We start from the raw sequence: 25,780 nt of genomic DNA, 5'->3' as shown, positions 1-25,780 counted from the left end.
CTACATCACTGGGATAAAGGGTGTGTGCCGCCACACCCAGTTTTTCTGTCTAGCCGAGGTTCTGTGAACCCTTTTTGTCTGACTTGGCCTGGAACCACAATCCTCCCGATCTCTCCATTCCAGGGCAGTTGGGTTTACAGGCCTGGGCCACCACCCCGGCTCCAGGCCTCAGATTCAACCATCCACAGGCCGTCTAGTTTCAGCTTAAGGCTGATTAAAAGCCTCCACTGCCAACTTTCCCACCTGTAGGAAAAGTTCAGGTCCAGAACGCCAAATCTTATTAGCTTCTGTAATTCTCAGCCAGGAGACAGGCTGATGCAACAAAGGGCAGAATGTCACCGTGCTCGGAGCTCCAAAGGTTCTGCAGGACTCAGACTCTACAGGCAACGGTGCTCCTCAGCCATGGAGGAAGTAACGCAATCCAAATAAGTAGGCGGATAACAGTCACTTAAATACCCACCAGGAGGTGGACTGGCAACTTATAAAGAGGAAAATTAACTCGGACAACATGAAAATATGTTCAGCTTCATCACCAGTCCAAGACAGAAAAGTGAAATAGTATGCCATTAAATTCTGAAGCCCTCTGAATATCGAGAACCTGAAAGAATGCCATGTATAACCACACAGGGATTCTGACGCACCCACAAAATCCACGAGAGCCCATTAGCTGTTTGTTGTCTTCTTGGTGGGGGCACAGGGCTGCCTGCTGTCCAACAGCAGCTAAACTGGAGGAAGAGATGAAACGCACAGTGGTTCAAGTCCAGCCTAGGAAAAAGTTCATGAGACCCTATCTCAAGAATCAAGCTGGGCATGGTACCTTATGCTTGTAATCCAAGCTAAAGGGAAGCCCTCCCTGGGCAAAAAGAACAAGATCTAATCTGCAGAAACCCAAAGGGCTGGAGGGGTGGCTCAAGTGGCAGAGCACTTAATGGTGAAGCCCTCAGTTCAAATCCTATTACTACGAAGGAAAAAACCCAAAAGGGAGGGTCATTAAAATATTTTGACTATTTAACCTATTAATATATATATATATATATATATATATATATATATTACATAACCTATCCCAAAGGGGATATATAATGTGGGAAAAGTGATTTTGCACAAAAGTGATCACTACTTTTGTTTGTGCCTGAGCCCTGCTCCATGAGAGGCTTAGGCAACTTGTAGAAGAGAATAATGATAATTACAGAGTCATCCTCAGCTACTGAAGTCACAACTAAAATCACACACTCGTATAGACAGTGCTGGCTGAGGCAGAAAAAAAGCAAAGTAACAAATTTTATGTATACGGGGGTGATTACTACAATCCATGTACAGAGACCTCTAGAAAGACGTATGGTATTTGAATGATGATTGCCTCAATAGTGAATGATTACATTTGTAATGTAGCACAGTTAATTAGAGCTCAAAACAAATAACCTTGTTGGTCCCCCCTAATTACCTGACAATCTGTAAAGGCAGGAACTGTTCATCTGTGCGTGAATGAAATACTTTCACCATAATTGCATTAATAGCAGTTCCTGCCTCCTAACTGGTTTCAGGAGAACTAAACCAGACATGCTGGGTATAATGCAAACGGCAAAAAAAAAAAAGGTTCCTGGCCACAATTGTTCATTCACTCACTCATTCATTCATTCGTTTCACCCTTAAGCTTCAGATACTTCCTACAGATCTTTCTTTGTGACAGCAGCAGTTGAAGCAGAACGGTGAGAGTCAAGGAGAACATTCCACAAGCGCTGTCTGTGTCTGCTGCGTAACGCTGTCTGGGGAAGTGGTTCCCTGTCGGTGTCACCGCCCCCCCCCCATCCCCACACAAGGGAATTATAAACCCTGGGACTGTCCACTTACATAGACACACGTGAGACCCTATGGGAAAGAATGACGTGGTGATGGGAAACCCATACCTGCGTATTTCCCCCCCAAAAACGGAGCAGCGAGGACCAGCTGGGTAACAAGGAAGGAGATTTGCTCTGGGCCCTTAGAGAGGAATACGGCAGCAGAAATGCAAAAGGGAGAAACGCTTTTTTTGTCTTCTGGAAGCAGGTTAATTTCTTCCATAGTTAAAAACTTAGCAGTGCTGAGAAGGAAAAGGACTCTAAAGTGGACAGCCACCTCACAAGCCAGGCCAGACAGGCACGGGATGGACTGGGAACAAGCCATCATGTCCAGATAACCAGGTGCTCAGAAAACCAGGAGAAGAGAATTGACACGATGTTAGTTATGCTTAGGAATGCAACTGACAACTGTTGAGGGTTTTTGGTAGACTATCCTTATGCTTAGGAAATATGCGCTTTAGTATAGGAGAGGAAGTTTCTCTCCAGTAGAGGTTGTTAACAGGCAGGTAAAGGGTGCACACGCCGGTCCCACACGGTTCTTGCTGTATAACGCTTCCGTGCACTGCGTCTATTGTAAACGGGAATCCTGTAAATGTGAGTTCTGTGAGTTCGAATACGCTACCTGTATTTTTCCTCTCACAAACGTCGTGATGTCATTCTCGTTTTCAAAGATGGAGAGCGTCTGCAGGAGGTTCTGCTCCAGCCATTCCCAGTGCTCCGTGATTTCCTTCCTGGACCCACCTGCAGGGAGAAGCGTATCATGAACGTCAGGTGTCATGACAGGCTGTGTTAGCCACCAAGTGTCCTCACCAAAGACTGACATCACCAGAGAGACACTGAGTCACTGCAAAAGCTCTGGCTGTGTGCTGTCACTCCTCCAGAGGAGACTCAGCAAGACAGGAAAGCCCAGGGAAACCCCACTGGTTCTGTTTGACTGGAGTCTGACTGCATTGAGAACTTCCAGGACCATAGTTCAGCCTGGAAGACGGCGACATGCCCGTGCTGCATGTATATGTATAGATGTAAAATAAACATGTGTATGCATGTGTGTGAAATATAATACTCTTCCCATTACAGAACATCACCATTTCATTCATCACCTTTTGGGCATCTCTTTAGATTTCCAAAGAAATCTTCCCATTACTTCCTTTAAGTGTCTTTTCTCTCTGTTCTTTGTCACCAATCATGCAAGGTTTCTCAGGATCTCACTCTGAGTCAAGAGGAAGAAAGGCAGGGGACATCGGGCATCTGCCTTGCTCACAGAACTGAAATCACACAAACGCTAGGTAAGCCTGAGGGGCGTCCCGAGAGGTGATCACAAGCAGCCAAGTTCACTTCCTCATATTTCAACCCTAAACACCAAAGCTCCCTGCGGAGGCTGGGGGCCTCAGACAGCAGCGATCTTGGCCCAACACGTGCAAGGCCCGGGTTCCATCCCTGGCACTGCAAAACACATGAACAACATTTAAACAAGTGATGTCTGTCGCAGATACACAGCGGAGCTCTTGGCAGAGAGCGGCCCACCAAAACACTGAAGGACAGACTGACGCTCATCGAGGATATTTTCCACGGATCACTTGTTTGAGTCCTGGCCACTCATGTGTAAAAGCCACAGGAAGACCCTGAACCACTGTGCCACGGGGACATCTAGCCTCAGAGTACCGGCCACGGGGACATCTAGCCCTCAGAGCACCGGCCACGGGGACATCTAGCCCTCAGAGCACCGGCCACGGGGACATCTAGCCTCAGAGCACCGGCAGCCCTCTTTCTGTCTCTCTCCCACCAGCTGGCGGGATGGCTTTTCACCTTTTGTTTAATCTCTCTCAAATTCTCTACACATAAAGTGGATACAGAGCTGGGTGCACTGGTTTACACCTGTCACCCCAGCTACTTGTAAAGTGCACATTGGGAGGATTGCGGTTTTGACACCAGGCTGGGCAAAAAAAGTTATCAAGAAACAAACTGGGCATGGTGACACACACTTGCCATCCTAGCTACCCAGGAGGCACAGGTAGAGGACTGTGGTCCAAGGCTGGCCCAGGGAAAAAGTGAGAGACCCTATGTGAAAAATAACTACAAGCAAGCAAGGACTGGCGGCATTAGCCAGCAGAGCAGTCGGCGGGCAAGCGTGAGCCGTGAGCTGGGCCTCAGTACTGCCAAAAGAATAAGAGGGGGAGGAGGAGCAGGAGGAGGAGAACCAGAAGAGGAAGAAATAAAATGGATACAAGTAAAAAAAAAAAACCAGACCAATGTGACAAAAGCCACAAGGAAGAGTGTCTGCGAATATTTTGGAAGGTAGGAAATGCTCTTTGGAACAGGCATGAAATGAGTCACCTTGGAGAGTTTGCCAGAGAACTTTGAAACATTCTTAAACGATACAAGTAAAACAGAAATTGGACATTTTTCTCTATAAAATTAAAAGGGGTGCCCTTCCTTGGCTGTAGAGGTCACTTCCTCCCCGGGCTGGAGCATGGCGCTGACGCTGACAGCTCCGTCCAGAATGGGCACCGGCAGGTGTCCTCCCCCACCTGCGGCGCCATCTGCGCTGGCTGGCAGTGTCACAAAGCCTGAGCCTCGGGTCCCAGGCGCTCCTGCACCCTCTAGAATAAGTCCCCGCAGACCCTGGGCTTGAACTCAGGACCTTGAACCAGCAAGGCAAGCTGTCTCTCCATAGTAGCATCTTAATGTCTTAAACCATTAAATACTTTATGTTTGCAGTTCTGCTGACATGCATAAACCTCATGAATGCATGACAGTTGCCATAGGACTGAATACAGAGAGATAGGCTGCACAAGTTTGTAGCCTGGAAGCAGTGGACAGTACCCTGTGGCCTAGGGGGCTGTATAGTAATGGACTATACCATGTAGGCTAGAAGGGTAAGCCTATAGCAATGGACTGTACCATATAGCCTAGTGGGGTGGGCCCTAAGCAGTGATCTGTGCCGTGTAGCCTAGGGCTGTCCATACCATCTAGGTATGTGTGAGCACAGGTGTATGCTCACACGACAGAATTTCCGAATACTCGTTGCATCCCCCTCAGTAAGCGATGCCTGGCTGTGTTTGAAAACAGGAAAGGGAAGAGTGCCAGCCACAGGGACACTCAGGGACTGCGATGCCAGGGAGGGGTAGCTGTTTGTTGATTAAATGCCTGTGCATACCATGTGTACGCTGCAGACGTGTGTGTGTGTGTGTGTGTGTGTGCCGGGTGTGCAGCGCGTGCATGCACACCTGCATCTACTGAGGAACAGTGAGGGTGAGCTGAGGTGCTTGTGCTGGATACTGCATCTAGTGTCACAGGATCTAGGAGGGTAGAGGGCAGGGCACGCGGGGCCTTGTCAGGGCCAGCCATGACTCAGCTTCTACCAGACACGTGTGTGATCGAGGTGGGCAGAGGCAGAGTAAGCGGCAAATGCTTTAGGGCCAAGGCCTCCTCTACCTGGACAGTGGGAAGTGGCTGACTCTCGAGGGCCCTTGGGCTCGAGACATTAAACATACACGAATGCTTTGACTCCATATATCTAAACTGATCCTAGGCCATAACTGAGGGGATAAGGGGATGCCCAGAGGTTGTGTTCAGAATCTTCAAGATGCCGAAGTGTCAGAGAATAAGAGCCCTTGATTTTTAATAACCACAGATTAAATGAATGATATTGTATACACAATAAAGTATTGTCTATTAAAACATATTAGAGGAATGAATTTTATTGATGTGGGAGGTACTTTCAATAAATTATTAAATATGTTTTTTTATTTTCATTGCTTCAAAATATAAAATGCAGCTGTAATTTACATATAGTCTATATAGCATATAGAAGCTATATATAATTACGTTTAAGTGCAAGTTTGGGAAGTATGTAATGTAATGAGTATCACACATACAAACATAGATATAATCTGATGATAGGAAATGGGTTTTCCATTTCTTACTCTTCTTACTTATTGATATATTCTAACTTTCACAATGAATGTTGTGTTTCTTTTATGCTGCTGAATTCCTAAGGTTGCTAGAACAATCCTTGAGGTTCACAGACCCAGAAAGAACAAGGAAAAATGCCCACCAACTTTCACATATATTTCTGTCTCCTGAAGAAGACAAGTAACTTACCCAGCATTTTCTGTGCACTGTAGAGGAACAGTAAGAGCAGACCAATTATAAGTCTGTACTTATACAGAGGTTCTGATAGCTACTGACTGAAAGAATGGTTCATCATAAAACCAACACCACTTTGCTTGAACAGCCTGGGATGGGACCAGAGCCTGGGAACAAGTAGCTAGGATAGAATGTGAACTTGGAGAAATTCACTCTGCCTCCAGGCCCTACTAAAGTAAGAGACTGGTCAAGATGATGGTAGGTGTGTCTTCCAGCTTGAGAAGAGAATGGCCAGAGAGGCTAGATGAGATTATGGAATGGAAAAGAGAAGGAAAAGCAAGTCAAGTGAAGGCATTGGTCAGGGCTGTGTTACCCTGGAGGCGTCTATCAAACAGTGAGGCCAGACTGTCCAGGACCAAGTGATTACCACAGTGGCTGCAAACCACACAAGCCCCAAAGATTCTGCCTGCCTGGTGCCATGTGACCCAGATCTAAGGCAAATCGCTCAACTGGGACTTATAGCTAAGATTCCTGCTGTCTACAAGGAATGTTTTACATCAATGCTTGGATAATAATTACTGAATTAAAGCCTCTTTAATTTATATTCACTGATGATGTATCAGGTGTGTGATGCAGGATGAGTTTTTATAATCCTATGAATTCCACAGAGCAATGAGTTAGACTACCTAAGGTTTTTTTTTTTTAACTAAAGTTCCCCTTTCAGTAAACATTTCTCAGAATTAACAAGCTTTCAATATAATTTCCTACAGAAAACTGACTTTATGGAAAAAATAACATTAACATTAGCAACAGAAAGGTCAACATATTGAAGAACTATTTTTTTATGGCAGTAGCTTCCGCGTTTAAAAATCTTTTCAGAAAGGGAGCTAGCAATTTGGATTTTAAACACAAATTGGAAATCATTAAGAATGAACAATTAATGGGTGACTGGGAGTATGTAATGGCTGTGACTTCCGCAGTCTCTTGTAAGGAAATTCTGGAGTTGTCTCTATGAGTAATCAATGCACACGAAAGCTAAAACCATTCTAGGTTTATTAGAATGAGATCATGCCGTTGAGCAGGCATTATTTATAGGAAAAATAAAAACACAACTCCTTGGGATATAGATTACACCATCCACAATTAGAGTCTACTGTTAATCTTGGCTGGGTGGATACATGAAGAATATCCCAGCTTTGTAACTCTGGGTTTTACCCCACAAGAATATTTGCAGAAAGAACTGCTTGGCAGAATGGCAAAGCCCCCAGAAACAGACAGCACAATAAATGCGAAGCAATAAACAAGAAAGAGGCTGGGGATGAGGAAGAAGAAATGTCACAAAGGCACATACCATGCCATCAGCTGGCCCAGGGGCCCGGGAACCCAGGGGGCTAGAAAGCGAGACCTTGGACTCAGAGGAAGCAGTGGAAATGTGGGAGGTGAGTGAGAAGAGATGAAAAGGCACCAGTCCATGCCCTCAGCAAGCCAAGTGGTCAATCCCGTCTCTCTAGGATTTCTCTCTCTCTCTTTTTTATTTGTCAAGGTGAGGTACAGAGGGTCACAGTTACATAAGTAATGTAATAAGTACATTTCTTTCTTTCTTCTTTTTACTTTTGTTGGTTGTGGAGCTTGAACTCTGGGCCTGGGCGCTGTCCCTGTGCTCTTCAGCTCAAGGCTAGCGCTCTACCATGTTGAGACAGCACCACTTCTGGATTTCTGGTGGCTAATTGGAGATAAGAGTCTCTTGGTCTTTCTTGCCTGGCCTGGCTTTGAACCGTGATCCTCAGATCTCAGCCTCCTGAGTAGCCAGGATTACAGGTGTGAGCCACCAGAGCCCGGCTTGTAAGTACATTTCTTGTCAAACTTGTTACCCCTTCCCTCATTTTTCTCCTTACTTTCCCTTCTCCAGGATAATGGTCTTTGGTTTTGTTTCATTACTGACTGGCCATAGTGTCTGATTTCACACAATTCTAGACTAACCTGTCCATCTAGACTCACAGGTGTTCATCCTGTGCTATGACCTATTGCTATTCAGATGTGTTCCAATCAATCACCACCACAGACCATGTGACACTCCTCCTTCCAGCCGCCCCCCCCCCCCCCCCCCCCCCGCCAGAATGAACCTGCAAGATGGCTGGAGTGCTGCTTTCCGTGGGTTAGGACACACTGGTAAAGCCCTGTTCTTGACAGTGCCAGCTTCTCTGCTTATCATTCATCCCTTCCTGCTGCCCAGTCCCCAACTGTCACTCTTGGTGATCCTAAAAGCCTAAAGCTACATCTTCTTCAACAGAAATATGGAAATGAAAAGTAATTCAGAATTGTTTCCCATGGGATTGCTTGCCTCTTAACCAGAATACTTTTAAAAGAGACACAGTTTACCATGCTAAATTTTCCAGTATTGCTAAGTCCTTGAGGGAATATAACTAGGTCACCTGAGCCTTCCAGAAACCCGAAATCTCATCCAGCCATTTTCCTCATTAGCACAGAAGGCCTGCCTAGAATCCTGCACTCAGCCAGGAACTCTCCAGTGTCACAGACCCATACAGTACGCATGTGCAGTGGGCTGTAAATGACTGCATCCTTGTACCCTCGTGAGTCTCCAGTTCCTCAGGAGCAGGGCCCACATCTAACTGTCTCGCTATCTTTGGATTCGAGCACCACGCTTCCCATCAAACAGAGATCAGTAAAAAATGGAATGAAGTCAACTGAAAGAGTTTCCCCCCAAGGCCAAAAGCAGGGACAAGTTGAACAGTGAATCCTAACACAGGACATAAAATAAATGTCTCTGAATCTATACTGGCATAAGTGATTGACTCCAGGGAAGAGAGACAAATCTAGCAAGCAGAAGAATTCCCAATACATCAGGAAGATAATCCATCCTGAAAGTAAGGAAGAAAGAAAGACAGCCCATTCCCAGGGGAGGACCAGGGCCCTGTGGCTTTCTTCCAGAGAGTAGACTTCGAGAGGAGGAGGGGAAGTGATGTCACTTCCAGGCAATGCGTGGGACCAGCTGTGGCCCATTGTGTTGCTAACAGGAAAATGTCACTGCATCTCTGTCATCTTCCTGATGAAACCCCTCACCGCCGGCTAATAAGGGAAACACCAGATGAAGCCAGGGGAGGGACGGCCCACGATTCACCTGACCGGAGTCCTTGTAAACGGGCAAGGTCTTCCCAAACAAGGCAGCCTGGCAAACCCTGGCAGCCAAGAGGAGACTCAAACAGTTTGACAACGACCTGTAATGTGGTATACTGGAAGATTCTGGATAGAAAAATGGCACCAGTGAAGACTGAGGAAATGTGAAGAGATTCTGGACCTTCTTTCACAATAGCCCATTGGTACATATCCACAAATGTAAGGCATATCCTGCTCTAACAAGCATACTGAGGGAACTGGGCAGGAGGTCTCTGAACATTCACTCCAATTTTCCTTTTTTTTTCTGTGATAATGGGGTTTGAACCCAGGACCCAACACTTTAAGTTTACCCATCACGAAGTGCCAGAACTTACCACAGGCAATGGTCCAGTAGACCAGGGAGTCAGGAGTCTGGTACAGGATTCGGTAAGGCGCAACTCGGGCACTGGAGTCCAATACGACGTCAAGAGTACCCACCAGGAGGCCTGTTGATGTAGAGGGAAACAGGTAAAGATTCCCATAGTACTTCCCTGAACCCCCAGAGGTGAGGGAGTTGTACCTCTTCTGTTCCACCTCCCAACAGCTCCACCTCCCCTGCCCCAGCCCTTCACAGTGCTTCTGTCTCAGACAGCATGGTGTGTGTGTGTGTGTGTGTGTGTGTGTGCGTGCGTGTGTGTGTGTGTGAGTGTGTGTGTGTGTGTGTGGCTATACTACTTGTTTCAGGAAGCTCTGAGAGAAACTGCACCAGAGAGAAAATGGAGGGTTTCAAAACTACATAATGCTAAGACAGTCACCAAATAATCCTGCATATGATGGTACTTATAAATCCCTGTTGATAAAAGCAAGTCCCAAGCACCGACAGGGTAGGGTTTCACGTACCCCATCTTAGGACTGATACGTATTATTATTTTCCTTTTAGACTACAAAATAAATAATTTAAGTGAACAATGTCACAGGAAGCAAGTAGGTACTTCTGATCCACTGTGCCAGCCTGACACCTAACGGGTCATTAATCTGCCCAACTTTCATTAATTGTCCATTATGTGGAAGACACATCATGAAGCCCCTGGGCTTCATCTTTCTCACAAGTAGAAGCTGACCTCACTTGCAGGAGGCTCAGGCGTCGGTGAATGTAGTAGGATGTCAGTAGGTTTCCCAGAAGGCCTGGTTAGCCTGGGATAAGGGAACCACTGAGGCTCCCATCCTCAAGAAGTCAGCTTCAGCCCACCAAATCTCCATGTCCTGACCCCAGCCTGCGTCATCAGCGCACAAGCGAGCTCTAGTTACCACTGGCAATGGTTAGAGACTGTGTTACAAATGGCAAAGAACCATTGTTGCAATGAAAGCCTGTTTCACCTCCCTGGTTCATCTTCGATGCCAGTGCGACCTTGTTTCCCAAGGTTGCAGATGTGTGTGTGTGTGTGTGTGTGTGTGTGTGTGTGTGTGTGGTTCTTACTCTGCTCTGGACCTCAGGGTGGTGCCATTGGAAGTGGGGGGAATCTGAGGAGGCGGGGCCTAATGGGAAGTCCTTAGGTTACTGGGGGCATGCCCTTGTAGGGGATTGTGGGATCTCATCTCTCTTCTCTTCTTTGCATTGAGGGTGAGCAGTGCTATGAGGCACACCAACCAGAGACCCAGAGGGATGGGTCTGGCTAGTCATGGACCAGAAACTCTTAAGACAGTGAGCTGAACAAACCTTTTCCTTTATAAGCTGATTATGTCAGGTATTTTGTTACTTGAACAATTCCTACAAATTCAATGCCCATAATTAGTCTAGATCTTCACCGAACCCAGCTCAGCACCATGCTTAAACTCAGAAGGACTCAGATCAATTGAGTCATCTTAGGGTACAACTAGGTGTCCAAAGTCTTGGTTTTCTCAGCTGCAAAACGAACACTATGCCCGGTCATTGCTGAGAGCTGAGGGAGCCGGCGTGGCGGTGAGGCCGGCAACCTGATTAGAACCTGCAAAGCCTTGCCTTTCCTCCCACTTGCTTGTATTAAGACTGTAGGCTTGTGAGGGTGGCTTTGAGTCACAATGATGACAACGATGCTGGAGGAGGAGACTGCAGGCCATCGCTGCCCTGCAGCCACAGCCCCCAAGCACAGCCCTGCCCCGGGCAGGCTTTTCACCATGCTTTGTTGGGTTGGAAACCACAAGTTCTGCTGAAAATGTGAGCCATGAGGCCCTCCTTGCCCTCCCCATCGAACCTCCCCCCCCAACTCTCCCTTCCCCCTCTCTCTCTTTCTCTAGTCTAGGTTTTGAACTCAAGAGCACCTGCCTCAACCTCCTGAGTGCTGGGATTGCAAGGGTGGGCCACCTCACCAGCTATGTGCGTTATCTCTTGATGTGCTGTTTGGCAATCACAGACTGGAATTTGCACCTGCCATGGTGTTACCATACTGGGTGAGAGCTTGATGTGCGCAATACTGCTGAAACATACTTCCTCCAGCTCTAGCACTCCTGGGTGTGTGAGAGAGAGCCATGTGTGGGCCAGTTAGTTCGTGTTCAGAAATGCTTGGGTTCTGGGTCTAGCTCTGTCATGGCCAGTTGTGTGGAGTGGACAGGCCATTTCCTTTCTCAGTGCTTTGATTTTTCTCAGTCATGATCGTAATAGCACTTGTCTTCCTGAACTAGGCTTATTAATCAGCAGGCCTAAGTGAGGTAGACCACGGGGAAGTCCTAGTATTGTCCTTGGTTTTTGTGCAAGGGCAAAGCATCTATTTAGCTTACCTTTAAGCCACAGTGACCATTAGCTGACCTGAACATACCAGAACAAACACATTTTTGCTAAAGTAGAAATGATTTCATTTTCCCTGGCCTATATGAAATATATTACAAATAAAGTGTATAGCAGTTACAGAGTTTTTCCAAGGTGACAAATTTCCACATAATGCCACATGCATGTGAAATTTTTTTGCTTGTTTTTTTGTGACTCAGATTTTCAGTGAAGACATTTAATTACTTTGATTATCCACAGACAGAAGTATATATTAATGGGAAAAGCAGAAAACAATTTCCTCCTGCTAGAAATCAAATCCAAGTTCAGGAGAAAGGTTAACTTAAAAACGCAGACACATTCCTTAGGGAACATGAGTATTAGCAGTACTTCTTGCATCTTGGGTTAAAAGAAATAAAACGCCCACATGACTGCACATATCATCGAATGCTGGTTCTAGACACATGGATTTCAGTCAGTGTTCGGGAGCTGCATCCAGGATTAATCCATGTGGTTTCACAGGCCTCTCTAAAGGAATCATGACAGAGACTCCAAGGAGACTGAGGACAGCAGTGGACAAAGAGGTCCTAGGTCTGTCATAGCCTCCAGAGCCTCAGTTTCTCCACCCTTTCTGGTTCACAAAACTTTTGTACCTCATGACACAAAAGACAGAAGGTCTCTGAAAAGATCCAACCCAATCCACATTAAAGTCCATCTCCATCATCATTATTCTAATTACTAATAGGCTGATCACTGTCCAGGTAAACACCCAGGCAGGAAGTAAGGCCATATGTCTTAAAGATAATCAGTCCAAAACAGAGCTGGAGGTGGCACAGCACCTGTCTAGGGAGAGCAAAGGCCCTGAGTTCCAACCCCCAGTACCCTCTAAGAAAACTTCTAGAAAAGCGAAAATACTCCTGCTATATCGATCCTCTATCCACACTGAATACTAGAGGATGGAAAAATCTCCTAAAATCTTCCTAAATTCTAGAGAAAAAAAACAACCATTTTTAAGCAGCAATCAGGATTTTCTTAGAAGTCTTATTACTCACAGCCCTGGAAGAGTTGTCAAAACACCGAACCTTGTCCTCATTCTCCACACAAAGCGCTGTTTGAACAGCTGTTCTAGTCAGCTGTTTCTGGTGTTAAACAATCTTTGATCGCCTGAGAGAACGCAACCAAATTATGGCCCTCAAAATAACTCTTGTCTGCATCTACCTATTACATTCGCTCAGCAGCAGCAGCAGCAGCCTGCAAGGCTAAAATGCTGATTTCAAGGAGGCTCAGATAACATTGCAAAGCTAATCTCCCCACTTGGTGGGTCCTGGGTACTACAGGGCGCGTGTGGAGCCTGACTTGCCATCCGTACTGGGGCACTGGCTGAGCCAGGGGCAGGCTGGAGCTCCGTGGTTGCAGGAAGAGCTCTGAGACAGGCGTGTGTCAGGAGACATGGGGACAAAGGAAGATGACTCGTGAAACCCAAGTCCATGTGCTGATCTCTTGCATAATTTCAGGTGTAGCTGGGCCCCTGGTCTCTCCCCTGTTCCTTAGGCACAGAGCCAGTCAGAGATGAGGTTGAAGGAGACAGTTCACAGCTGGCAGAGCCCAGTGCAGGGAAGATCTGATGGGCCGTGTTGCAAGCACAGGAAGAAAAGCGACCCTTGGCCTGGATGTGGAGGGGAATAGAGAACACTTTCCTTTGCCTAAGTAGCCTGTCTCCTCGCACTCCCTCAATCTCTTTAGCTAACTCCTTAGCCTCCCCTGAAAGGTTGCTATCCGCAGGCCAGCGACGATTCCTCCCCCTGGACTCCATGAGTTTCCTCTGACCCTGGAAGGGTGCTGCTTCATGGCGGGCAGGGAAAGCATGCAGCCAAGCCACGCTCAGGGGCCCACGGCTGGAAAAGGGCACGGGTGAGGGTCTGGCAGGGCCGAAAAGCACTGCTGGCTCTCTCCTCAGGACCGTGCTTCTCCCCCTCCTTGCCAAGAATTGGTCTTCGCATGTTTCTAAGTCTCTGATCTGTTCCAAGTTCACACTTTTCCAAAATACACTGCATACCAAGTACTTAATGTCTATACACACACACACACACACACACACACACACTGCATATAAAGTACTTAATGTCTATACACACAACACACTGCATACGAAGGACTTAATGTACACACACACACACACACATTTTTTTTTTGGTTGGTTGTGGGGCTTGACCTCTGTCCCTGAGCTCTTCAGTTCAAGGCTAGCATTCTACCACATTGAGCCACAGCACCACTTCTGGTTTTCTGCTAGTTCATTGGAGAGAAGAGTCTCACAGACCTTCCTGCTCAGGCTGGCTTTGAACCGTGATCCTCAGACCTCAGCCTCCTGAGTAGCTAGGATGACAGATATGAGCCACCAGCGCGCCCAGCCACATATCTTTTTAAAGACAAAAGTACAAGCTCCCAATTTTTATGACTAGATTCAACAGACACAGCACTGCAGATAGATGTGGAGATGCCGAGTCTCAATTGTTCTTCAGCGAGCGGCAAGGTGGTACGTTTTAAAGCTTATGCTTTACGTAGCACTGGGCGGGGGAAGGGGCTCCGGGGCAGTCATTTTCTCAACAGCCTAGTTATTAGAATCCTGTGGATTGATCCTTTTAAAGAGTCCACCCAATTCAATCTTACGACCTCTACTTTAAGGAAAACAATTGTTTTTGCAACGCAGTTTTTGCAACGCACGGAAGTCAAAGTCAATGCAACTTTTCAACTGAAGGTGAGAAAACGTGAGCGCAGGAGTCAGGAGGCTCATGTGGTGTGTTTGTGGGGGCGGGGCGCCGGCTTCAGTGCTGTCAATCGATGATGATGCTCGGATTGGGTGTGTGGTGCGAGCAGTGACACCTCCCCCCTCCCCCTCTTACCAGGTGGAGAGCAGCACGGCAGCATGCAGAGACAAAGAGCCTCTGTCCTGCAGCGTGGGGACACAGGTGGGCAGCACTCCTTCTTTCCAAGACCCCTCAAAGTGCAAGCACGGTGAGAGGCAAACCCAACTGTGACTTTCATAGTCTCTGCCTCAGGAGGTCAAGCACAGGTTGGTTTCTGAGGAAGGCTGAGATCTGGAGAGCGTTGGATCCGCAGGGCCTCTGTGAGACAGACAATTAGGTCCAGGCGATCTCCAGAGCACCTGGAAGGCCAACTCCTGCAGGAGCTGCTCCAATTCTCCAGGCAGGTCAAGCTCTTAAAGCCACACATGCCCCCCTCTCATGCAGAAAGCAGCTGGGATGGGTTTTCCCTTCCCTTTGGGGAAGGACTTACTTAGAAGGACTCACTCAAATACCTCTCTGCACTATACCTTGCTTGGTTCCTCAGTCAGGACCTGCTAATTCGCAGGGTCCAGTGCAACGTGAGAATCGGGTCCCTCCGTCTAAAACATCTTAAGAATTCCAGGAAGGTTTCAACAGGACATTAAAGCCAGCTTGGGACGCTTCTAAGCTCTGGTCCCTCCCTGCACACGGGCCTTGCACCAAGGAAGAGGCCCTGACCCTGCTGTTGCTGGGATCGCCTCCCACAGAACATTTCTTCTGTCCTCAGACTTCCTCATTCTGCAAAGTACTCTGCTGTTCTCAGACTTCCTTCTGGGATTCAAGTCTGCCCAATGTAAACCAACAAGAACCTTAATGGAAAAATCTTGAGCCAACTGTGTGATCGGACTCCACAGCCCCAAGGAGGCGGCAGCGCCGTTCCCGCTGACATTTGCAGACAAGGCGGTCACCTTGTCTAGAGGCAGATCTGAGGTCCAGGGCCAGCGACGTGAGACCAGAGAGACCGGAGACAGGAAGAGGGAGCTGAGGCGCTGGGGAGCCGCTCACCGCCAGGCAGCCTGCAGCCTGTCCTGTTCCCAAGAGCTGGGCCATCACCTGCGAGCCCTTCCCTCCGGTGTGCCATGCTGGAGACGTGGCAGCCTGCAAATCACTGTCAACTTTCTTCTCTCGTGAATCTAACAGCATAATTCAGTATAACTCTAGCCGCGTGGGGGTGATTCATGTCTGTAACTCTAGCTACTCAGGAAGCTGATATCTGCGGACTGCAGTTAAAAGCCAGCCCAGGCAGCAAAGTCCATGAGACTCTTATCTCTAATTAACCACAAAAAAGCTGGAAGTGGATCTGTGGTTCAAGTGGTAAAAAAGCCAGATAAGAGTATAAGCCGCTGAGTTCAAGCCCCAGTACTGGTACGCATGTGCACACACACACACACACACATACACACACCAATAACTACATAATGAACTTATGAAATAGAAATAATTATGAATTGGAAACTACATGTAGGTAATAGAGTATACATCTGAAGAAATTATAATACATCCATGTAATAAAGCCTTTAAAAATCACATCCTGTATGATAACTCATTGGCATGGTAAAATATAGCTAATGTGTTATTTTGTAAAAGGCGGCAAAATGAATTTTTGTTTTGCATGACCCTAATTTGTCACAATAAAGTATAACTTCACCTCTGTTACAAATTTAATGCATATTTTTTAAAAATTACAACGAACATTAAGGTCAGTGGGTGAGATGATCACGTTGCTTTATGCTGTCCTGTGCTTTCAAAAGTCTCTCAAGTGCACATCTAGTACTTGTATAATGAGAAAAACAAACATTTTGGATTTTCTTCCACGTTTATATGTTACTCAAATATCATGACCTCAAGTGAATAGGCAGTTACTATGCTTATAATAACTCTGGTCCTTATTAAAGATAACCATGAAGTAACCAAGAAATCTTGTTGATAAAACACAAGACTTAGGTATCAATATATACATGAGCAGGGGCCTTGATTTTAGATATTTTTCGTGTGTGTGTGTGTGTGTGTGTGTGTGTGTGTGTGTGTGTATACTGAGGACCTCCTGCTGTACCTCAGTTTTTTCCCACCCATGGCTGGTGCTCTACTGCTTGAGCCATTCTGGCTTTTTGCTAGTTAACTAGCAATAAGAGTCTCACAAACTTTTCTACCCAGGATACCTTTGGACTGAGATCTTCTGAGTAACTAGGTTTGCACACATAAGCCACTGGTGCCCAGCACATTTTATAATATCTAAGTTCATTTTAAATTCTGGTATAAGAAGTCTATGATTGCTCAAAATGGTGCAGATTCATAGACACAGCTCTGTATTGCTTAACCACTTGTAGACATTGGATGTTTCAAAAATTTGCTCATCTCAACTCAAAAGCTATAAAAATTAAGAGAATCAAGTTAGTTTCGCCACCTCATCAATGAATGTTCATTCAATCCATAAGCTCTCTTGACATCCATAACTGAAGCAAACGTATAAATTAAGTGCTTATAGTGACTTAGGAGATACCTGGAAGGATTAGCTCTTAATACTGGCTAAATTTGGGGGAATTACGTTTGATACAGGAGAAATCACAGACCTTTCTGATGATTAGAATTTCAAATTCAAAGTAATTATCATACTGCTGGGACTGTGTAAAACCTTGTGCTCATAATTATGCACAATCTTATGCATTCTACTAAAGCAATTTTTAAAAAGTGGGTTTAGAAAATAGTACAATGGAAATCCTACCATAAAAGTTTATAAATGATCAAACTAACCAGTCATCTCCTGGTACTTTTTTACAAAGGCCCCTGGCTCTGTAAGAATGGGTCACTCAGCAGAATGGGAGATGAGGGCTACCTGGGAAGGTCAAAGGTAAAATCAGGGCACAGTTTCTTTGGGCTGCCTTTGAGCACAGATTACGATTACGGAAATCAAGATAGTGAAAACGTAAGACGGGCCAGTCATGAAGCTGAAAGGGTTCAACACAGCCAGCAAGCCGATCAGACAGACAAAAGCAGACACCGAAGTAAACACAGAAAGAAGGTAAAGGCTGAGGAAGCCAGTCAGCAGCAAGAAGGGAAAGGAAAGAGCAGACATGTGGACAGTGCCAACAAGCGGGTCAGGTAGGTAACGTCCCAGACAGCCAGAGTGCAAGAGTGGCTTCCGCCCTGTGGCCTTGCTTCTGGTCTGCTCTCCAGGCTGGGTTCCCAGTCAATGAACCTTGAGAACCAAATCCAAGAACCTGGACTCAAGACAGCTTGGGTCCTTGCTCCTTGTCATATGCAATGCCCGATCAAAGCGGCGATGAATTCCCTTGACTGGCTCTAGGTGGGCTGGGCATGTGCCTGTCCCCTGCCACACGATAGCCGGCCCAGGGTTCTAGAGCAAGGGGCCAAGGCATGACTGCCGCACAGCCAGTATTCTAACACAGATGACAGCAGTGGCCACAGAAGGGTGGTGATTAAGACAACCGTGTATGTGCTGGAGAGAGAGGCAGGGGGCGTGGCATGATGATGGGAGTCTGCCTCCTGGCGTGGAGGCGCTAACCCACCTGCCCTCCCCAGAGGAATTCGGGCTCTAGCTTAGCCTCCAGTCCCCGATAAGGCTGAGGGATGCTTCACTGAGAGATGTCAGGTTGTGCTGGTAAGTGTTAAGGCATTAAGTGAACGCCACCTGCATCAAAGGCCCAGAGAACGCGCTAAAACGGAAACTGAGCAGAGAAGACCAGAGAATAAATCCAGATCCCGGAACAAACAAGCAAACAGACAAACAAGAAAGCCCAGGTGCTTGGTCTTCGCAAAGCCAGAAGGCAATGCCCGTACACACTCTTCCTTTGTGTCGAGTGTAACATTATGTGTGTTCAGCATGGACCAATGACCTCATATGTAGGTGAGTCCCTTATGGAATATATTAGCTCTAATTGAGATTTCCTTAGAAGTAGTCCAAGGATGGCCTAGAAACAGCTTGTTAACTCTTTAAAAATATGCACAATAGATGGAAATTTCTTTCTATCTATCCCATCACCGGTAAAATCAAAAGCAACACACTAGATAGGGAAACATTTTTTGCAATATGATTTCACAATCATTTCCAAGAAATGACGAGCAACGAGGTAAGTTATTTCTTATATCACTGTTCTGTATATGAATTGGACATTTAAAGTAATGAAGTTGTGTTCTTTTTTTTTTGCTGGTTGTGGGGGCTGAACGCTGGACCTGAGCACTGTCCCACAGTCCTACTTCTAGCTTTTTCTGCTTATGTGGTACTGAGGAATCGAACCCAGGGCCTCATTTATGCAAGGCAGGTGCTCTACCACTGAGCCACCTTCCCAGCCCCGTTGTGTTCATTTTAATCCAGCTCCTTAAACTTTTACACACACACACACACACACACACACACACACACACACACACACAGAGTCATCCCTAAGTAGAGGATTTGTTCTAGGACTTTTCAAAGACACCAAAATCCACTGATGCTCACCTGTCTTATATCTAATTGTGCAACATTTGGATGCAAGCTATGTATATTTTTTTTAAGAAGACAATCAACATGCTTTCTTTTCAACCAATATGGTCTTTGAACAAACATGAGTTTCATCTTCTTCCTGGGTCACTGTGGCACTCTGAGTAAGTGTTGTATTCCACAATCAGTATGTCCCTGAAGCAGACATTCAGACAAGATTCTGCCCACCTTTCCTTCCTGTCATTTGTATTGAGAGGGATGAGACAGACAGAAATAGACAGAGGTGTTCAAGGCCCCAAAGGCTTATTTCTTGTTTGTAATTGCTGTTTGTTTAGAGGGTCCAGACTGGCTTTGAACTATGATCTTCCCCGAGGGCTGGGATTACAGGCACATACTACCATGCCCAGCTTGCTGGTTTTACATTTCATTTTAGATGCTGCATCAATATGTGCAGGCAAGCCTTCTGCATGACTGTGACTTTGAGCTAAAGAATTTATTAAAAAAAATAAAAAGACTTCTTTACCCCCAGCACAAAGATAACGATAGTACCTTCCCAACAGGAGCTGTGGTAAGGGCGAAAGATGATGTGCCCACAACACATGGTGCTGGGCACCTGGCTCCTGATGGGTTCCATAAATGGTGCCGTCCGTGGCTGCCAAGTGTGGCGAGGCGGCCCAGCACGGTGAGGGCACACGGGTGTACAACACACACAGTCCGTGGCTCATCGGTGCAGAACGCTTTGGAAGGTGTGCGGCAGACATGGGCTGTGGCCAGCAGTGCCCTGGGAAGTGTCTGGGTTTTACCAGCAGTGGTTTCTAGGCTAGGAGGTCACATGTGTGATGAATAGAAAGTCGTGTGATGAAGACAGGAGGGGAGACAGAGGCAGAGGACTGCTTCAAAATCGCCTTCAGAAAGCCCTTCCTTTATAGCAGGAACTTGGCTCCTCACCACACCAGCCAAGTGAATATCCCATCTCACAGATGACAGGAACGTGGAGCTGCCCCGTGCTGCCAGCCTGCCCCCTACTGCGTCCCACACAAGGAGGGGAGGGACACCAGGCAGGAGGAGGTAAGCCAGCCCCACGAGGGCTGTGACTCTGGGAAGGGGCAAGCTCCCAGAGGAAGGCTTTGCATCGCACATGCTGGAGGAGGCCTGCTCACAGTCACTGCTCCTCCATTGATCCAGAAGTTTCTAATGTCAGTGATAAGCTCCAGTCTCCATGGTTGGGTATTTTTTTCTCCCACGGGGACGGTTGTGACCCTTGTACCTGGGACCACAGAAGATTGGGTCTAATCAGCCAGCAGAGCTCCTTTCCTATGTCCTTGAAGGTAGGTGCTGCCCTCAACCCAGCTAGTCTCTACAGGATGCCTCCAGACTTCACGAGAGCACTGAAGAAGATGGTAGAAACCTCCAGGGTCTCTTGGGAGGAAGGGGGAATGGTCTGGAACACAGTTCTTATTTCTACTACAAGTCTTCTTTAATACTCATTGCCTTAGTTACAGAAAGGAGAACAAAAACCGAAATTAAAATCTACTCTATATGCTAAGCAAACAAATATTTAATTTGGCTCAAAAAACATTAAAATGTCAGCCGCCACCATAGCCATCCTGATCCTTTAAATGAATTTCTTTTTAAAGTTTTTATGCTAGTGTTGGGCGTGAGCTCAGGGCCTACGTGCTGTCCCTTAGCTGTTTTGCTCTACCACTTGAGCCATAGCTTCACTTCTGGCTTGAGCTGGTTAATCAGAGATAACATTCTCAAGGACTTTCCTGTCTGACCTGGCTTTGAATCTTGACCCTCAGATCTCAGCCACCTGAGTAGCTAGGATTGCAGACATGAGCAATTAGGCACCGGGTTCATTTTCTTATGTGATCCTTACTATATTCTAGGACACACATATTATCTCTGGAGGCTAGAAAAGGGTTTTGCAAGTTAGATCACAAATAAAGGGCTCATGCACCAAATACATAAACAGTTCTTGATGTTAAGAAAAAGTACAATCAACAAACACAAAGTGGGCAGGCAGAAAAATAACAGCGTTAACAAAAAAGGAAATATAAATAGCTGACACACATGAAAAAATGTTCAACATCACTTAAAAGAAAAATGCAAATTACAAATAACTGAGATGCCATTTTCTGTGACAGAATGGCAAAAATCCAAGTGTGGTAACACATGCTGTTTTGTAAGAATGGGAAACCAGACATTCCTCACACATTTGTGAGCCGAGAGCCTGGAAAAATTCACAGGGAAGGCCACGGGGAAAATCCATTTAAAAAATCCCTAATGCAAACACGCAACATCCCACAATTTCACTCAGGATTGATTCCATGTTTCATAACACTATCCAAATGACCTATCATACACAGAGTCCCTTCTCTTCTTTGTTTTGTGTTGGTACTGGGGCTCAACCTCAGTGCTTCACATTCTTGCTTAGCTTTTTCACTCGAGGTTTTAGTTTTACTATTTGAACCACATCTCCAGTTTCAGCTTTGCTAGTTAATTAGAAATAAGACTCTCTCTGATTTGCCTGTCTGGGCTGGCTTCATCCGCTTCTTGAGTAGATTGGATTTACAGGCATGATTTCCTGGTGCCAGGAAGAGGTTACTGCTTGCAGCGCGACTGATAGTGTAAAACCTCACAAACATCTGTTAACAGGGGAGAATTTAAGTAAATGAAGACAATGTCATATAACAGAAAAACACACAGCCATAATAAAGCAAAGTGGTAGCATTCTATGTTTTGATACAAGAAGATGTAATGTTCATTACAAATAAAACAACCATGATGCAGAAAAAAAAAATCTTTGTCGATAAAGGGTTGGGGTGGACTAGACCCACACTGCTTATCTACTGTCATGTGCAGAAATCACCTGGGTGATGAAACACGTGTACAGACGTGAACTAGAGTTGGGGATAAGTAAGTGGCTGGCTGAAAGAATTCAGGCGTTTTCCTCCTTAATCGATAGACATTCCACAACCTCATCTGATTTTGGAAGATTAGTAGGACTGGACCTAGTGATGGTTAGGTGAAAGGAATTTCGCACCATATACCTTGTAATGTCTTTGGATGTTTGAACCAATTGACTGTATTACCACTCAGACTTTACAAATTGTGAGCCTGAAAGTTTGGCTACACTAGGCAAGCACGTGACCATGGAGCTACACTCTAGATCTTTAAAACCTTACAAAGTTATGACTCTAGCTGGGCGCTGGTGGCTCACGCCTGTAATCCTAGCTACTCAGGAGGCTGAGATCCTGGATCCCAGTTCAAAGCCAGAACAAAAGTCCGTGAGACCTCCTATCTCCAATAAACCACACAGAAAACTGGAAGTGGCACTGTGGCTCATGTGGTAGAGCTCTAGCCTTGAGCTGAAGAGCTGAGGGACAGGGCTCAAACCCAGAGTTCAAGCCCCACGGCTGACAAAAAAAAAAGTGACTGTCAAAGTGACTCTTTGTTGAAAATAATCAAATCCACCTCAAAAGTTGGGGCAGAGCTGTCAAGAACTGCTAAGGGTCATAATTTACATTTGAGCTATGGACCTTGGAGGTGGAAACATTCTCACCACACCATTTCCTAAAATGGTGTTAATTAGCAGCACACAAACGCAAAAGCAACTTCTTTATGATCCAAGTTTCTATACAATGATCGAACCAAAACATAGTCAACAAGTGATATACAGCAAAACTAGAAAGCCAGTGGGAGTCTGACACAACCACATTAGTTTCTTGTGGAAGATGAAGTTGTGTTGCTGAGATTAAATGATCACCTGGATTAGGAATATTGTCTGATGTAATTCATCCTCTAGTCCTCGTTTCCTGGGCTTCAGTACACTGCCTTTCATTATGCGGAGCATTTACCCTGCTAGTGCATTCTCTACTCAATTCAGGAAATCCTGTGCCCCGTGCTGTAAAGTCATCTGCCATTCTTTGGGCCCTATATATCTTTTGCGTTTCCAAGCTGCCCGTGCCATTTTCCAATGCTCATTACAACCTCAATGGACCAGCCACCACCATGAATCTATCTGTAGTGCCAAATCAAACACTCAAATTGGGTATCCAAAGGCAGTCAGCAGTCAGAAGGAAGCCATTGTGATAACCTAGAATAAACTCTGTGTTGCTATTTTGTTAGTAGTAGTAACATCCTAGGAAGTGGCACTGTGGCTCCAGTAATAGAGCACTAGCCTTGAGCACAAAGAGGCTCAGGGACAGCACTCAGGCCCTGAGTTCAAGCCTCTGGATGGCAAAAAAAATAATAATCAGTACTATTGACATCTTAATAAAACTGAAAATAGAAGGAACTTAGACTTGAAGCTGTGTACAGACCCTAGCTGTTACAGGTATACTCACAGGCTCTCCTATTTGCTGCTTCTGTGAAAGACTCCATGTCTTTAGCCTGTTGTTTAAGCCTCTGGGGGTCTGGCCCTTTGTCTCCTGAGTTTACTTTCATCTCTAATTCTCTGTATCACTGCCCACAGTTGGGGGCAGCCCAGGCCCCTTTCCTTTGCCTGCTCCAGGACATAATCTCAAACCAACTACAATGAAAATGTGGACCATCCTCATGACATAATCCCAAGTCAGCACAAATAACATCAGGCACGGGGCTCATATACCTCAGTGCGCATTTCAAAGCCTCTTTTCACTAAATCTCAACAAAACCCAAGAAACTGGGTTCTTATTAAACATCTGTTCAGTCTTACCAAATTAAGTCTCTGCAGCATACATGTTTTGCATCCTCGGTGTCTTTCTGTGATTACCACCCAACATCTGTTTGATGGGTGAGAAAGTGAGTGAATGATGGGATGAATAAATGACGATGAATTATTAAAATTTAGAGCCTGTTAAAGTGATGCATGCTGGTAGACTTTGAACACTTGGTCTTTTTGCAGCATTTCTACCATCTCTCTTTAATTATGCTGAGCCAGGATTACCCTTTACTAATTAAAATCTTTCTCCACAGAAGATGTTCTTTAAAACCCTAGTTTAGGAGGAAACTAAGTGCTGAGTTTCCATGCATATTTATCTTGAAGCATTTGCAGGTGCAGTGTAGGGGGATATTCTGGTACCTGGCCAATTGCCAAGGCTAAAGTTAAAACAGGTTTCTGAAAGTGAACGAGGATGCAAGGTGGCGAACGCTGTTCCTCCAGTGCAAGGAATACAAGTGCAAAGGTCACTGGTGTGTACTTCCCACACGCCCGTCTGATACCATGTTCATCATCAGTCAGGAAGGTAGACCACAATCCAACACAAAGGGGAAAGGAGCAAGTTCTCTCTCAAGTTCAGACAATTTCCAATGGGAGAGACAACAGTCCTCACAAAGCTGTCAGCTCATCTCTGATAGCCTTCAGAAAAAGCAGAAGAAGTCTACTTTCTGGAATGAAAATAAAACACAAAGAATGTAAACACATTTTCCCCCCACAGTATTCTGGGGCCCGTGGGAGCTCCTTGGGACTCTGTTTTACTTCCCTTTCTAGCCTTAATTCTTCTGGATTTCTGTCTGCTATGCAGTCTTCGTTTGCCACAAGTACATAATAAATGCTATTAGTTGGTTATCCTCTCTCTCTCTCTAAGATTTCACATAACAGAATAAAGCCATTTCCCTGAATTTCAGAATGCAAGTAATGTGGGAAAGACATATACTAGTGAATCTGGTCTTTCAGAAATCTGAAGCATGGTTTGCATAAATGTCCATAGTTCAAGGAGCTTTAACAAATGCTAAAAGATTGTGATGATATGCAAATGAGACGGCATTCAACCATAACTACATTCCCCAAATTCCATCACAACAGCCAGGAGACCCCTGAAGGTACGGGGAAACTGCAGTCCAGTACCACAGGCCACACCCTCCTTCCTCTTGGTTTTAAAAATGTAATAAAAACAATAAAATAATGGGATTGTCACCCTTGGTAGAAATCTCTTTGAACAACAGTTCACTTGGATCTGAACAGGCACTCTGTTTCGAAGGGCTATCACAACCAATGTCCCCAGATATTTTGTGTGGGGGGGGGCCCAAATGTCAACATATCCAGTACTATGTTTTCTCCACACAGAAGCCCAGTAAAACCGTGCAGAAAAACGTTCTCGATCCACATGTCAGATTTCCATTCCTTTGTATGACTGCTGCCCTATCTGTGGGCTATGGTTTTAGAGATTTCAGACCAGGTCACTCAGCCCTTGTTGGCTTTGGCCCTGTGGTAAGGCTGCGCATCCTGGAGGGGCCACGGTATGGCTGCACATCATGGTGGGAATAATGGAGAGGGAATCACCTCACCTCATAGAGACTAGGAAGCAAAAGGCGAGAGAGAAAGCAGCCAGGATCCTTTTATCATTTTCATGGGCAATCTCCCATTGGCCCAACTTCCTTCCACTTGACCTATGTTTTAAAGATTTCACCACTTTCCAGACTTCCCAGCACCACAGACATTTAAGACCAAGCTATTACAACCCTTGTTGTCTCCTGCCTTCAATCTTTGATCCCCACTCTGATAAAGCACTGGAAAGTTTTTTTCCCTGACTCCAGCCTTTTACATACTTAAGCCTTCCTAGAAGCATCATGAGTAGCTTTTCCTATTCACCTCTCCCAACAACTAAGGCCTCTCCCATAACCTCTGGTCTTTTATTGGTAAATAGGAGACTAGGGGGACCTAGTCAGTAAAAGTCCTCTATTTCTAGTTGTTAGAATCAGAGCAAATCAGATGCTACCTAAAACTTCCAAA

General features: G+C 45.8%; 1 protein-coding gene across 3 annotated transcripts in view; it reads right to left on the bottom strand.

Annotated features, from left to right (window-relative positions):
• The window catches only part of Tbc1d9 (TBC1 domain family, member 9 (with GRAM domain)), a 54,009-nt gene extending 29,615 nt beyond the window's left edge, over nt 1-24,394 (bottom strand). For 2 of the 3 annotated variants that reach the window (XM_013029542.1, XM_013029544.1), the window contains exons 1-3: nt 19,615-20,716; nt 9,437-9,547; nt 2,461-2,579 (exon numbers count right to left, since the gene is read on the bottom strand). In XM_013029542.1, coding sequence (XP_012884996.1) covers nt 2,461-2,579; nt 9,437-9,547; nt 19,615-19,699 — 315 coding nt within the window. In that variant the 5' untranslated portion in view covers nt 19,700-20,716. Of the gene's footprint in view, nt 1-2,460; nt 2,580-9,436; nt 9,548-19,614; nt 20,717-23,764 lie in introns of those variants that run through there. The other variant, XM_013029543.1, reaches the window with a different exon arrangement.
• Nucleotides 24,395-25,780: the final 1,386 nt, after the last annotated feature.

The sequence above is a fragment of the Dipodomys ordii genome, unplaced genomic scaffold (genome assembly GCF_000151885.1).
Source record: "Dipodomys ordii isolate 6190 unplaced genomic scaffold, Dord_2.0 Scaffold119, whole genome shotgun sequence".
Classification (NCBI taxonomy): domain Eukaryota; kingdom Metazoa; phylum Chordata; class Mammalia; order Rodentia; family Heteromyidae; genus Dipodomys; species Dipodomys ordii.
Note: the sequence above shows the minus strand (reverse complement) of the source record. Positions and strands in the feature narration are given on the sequence as shown.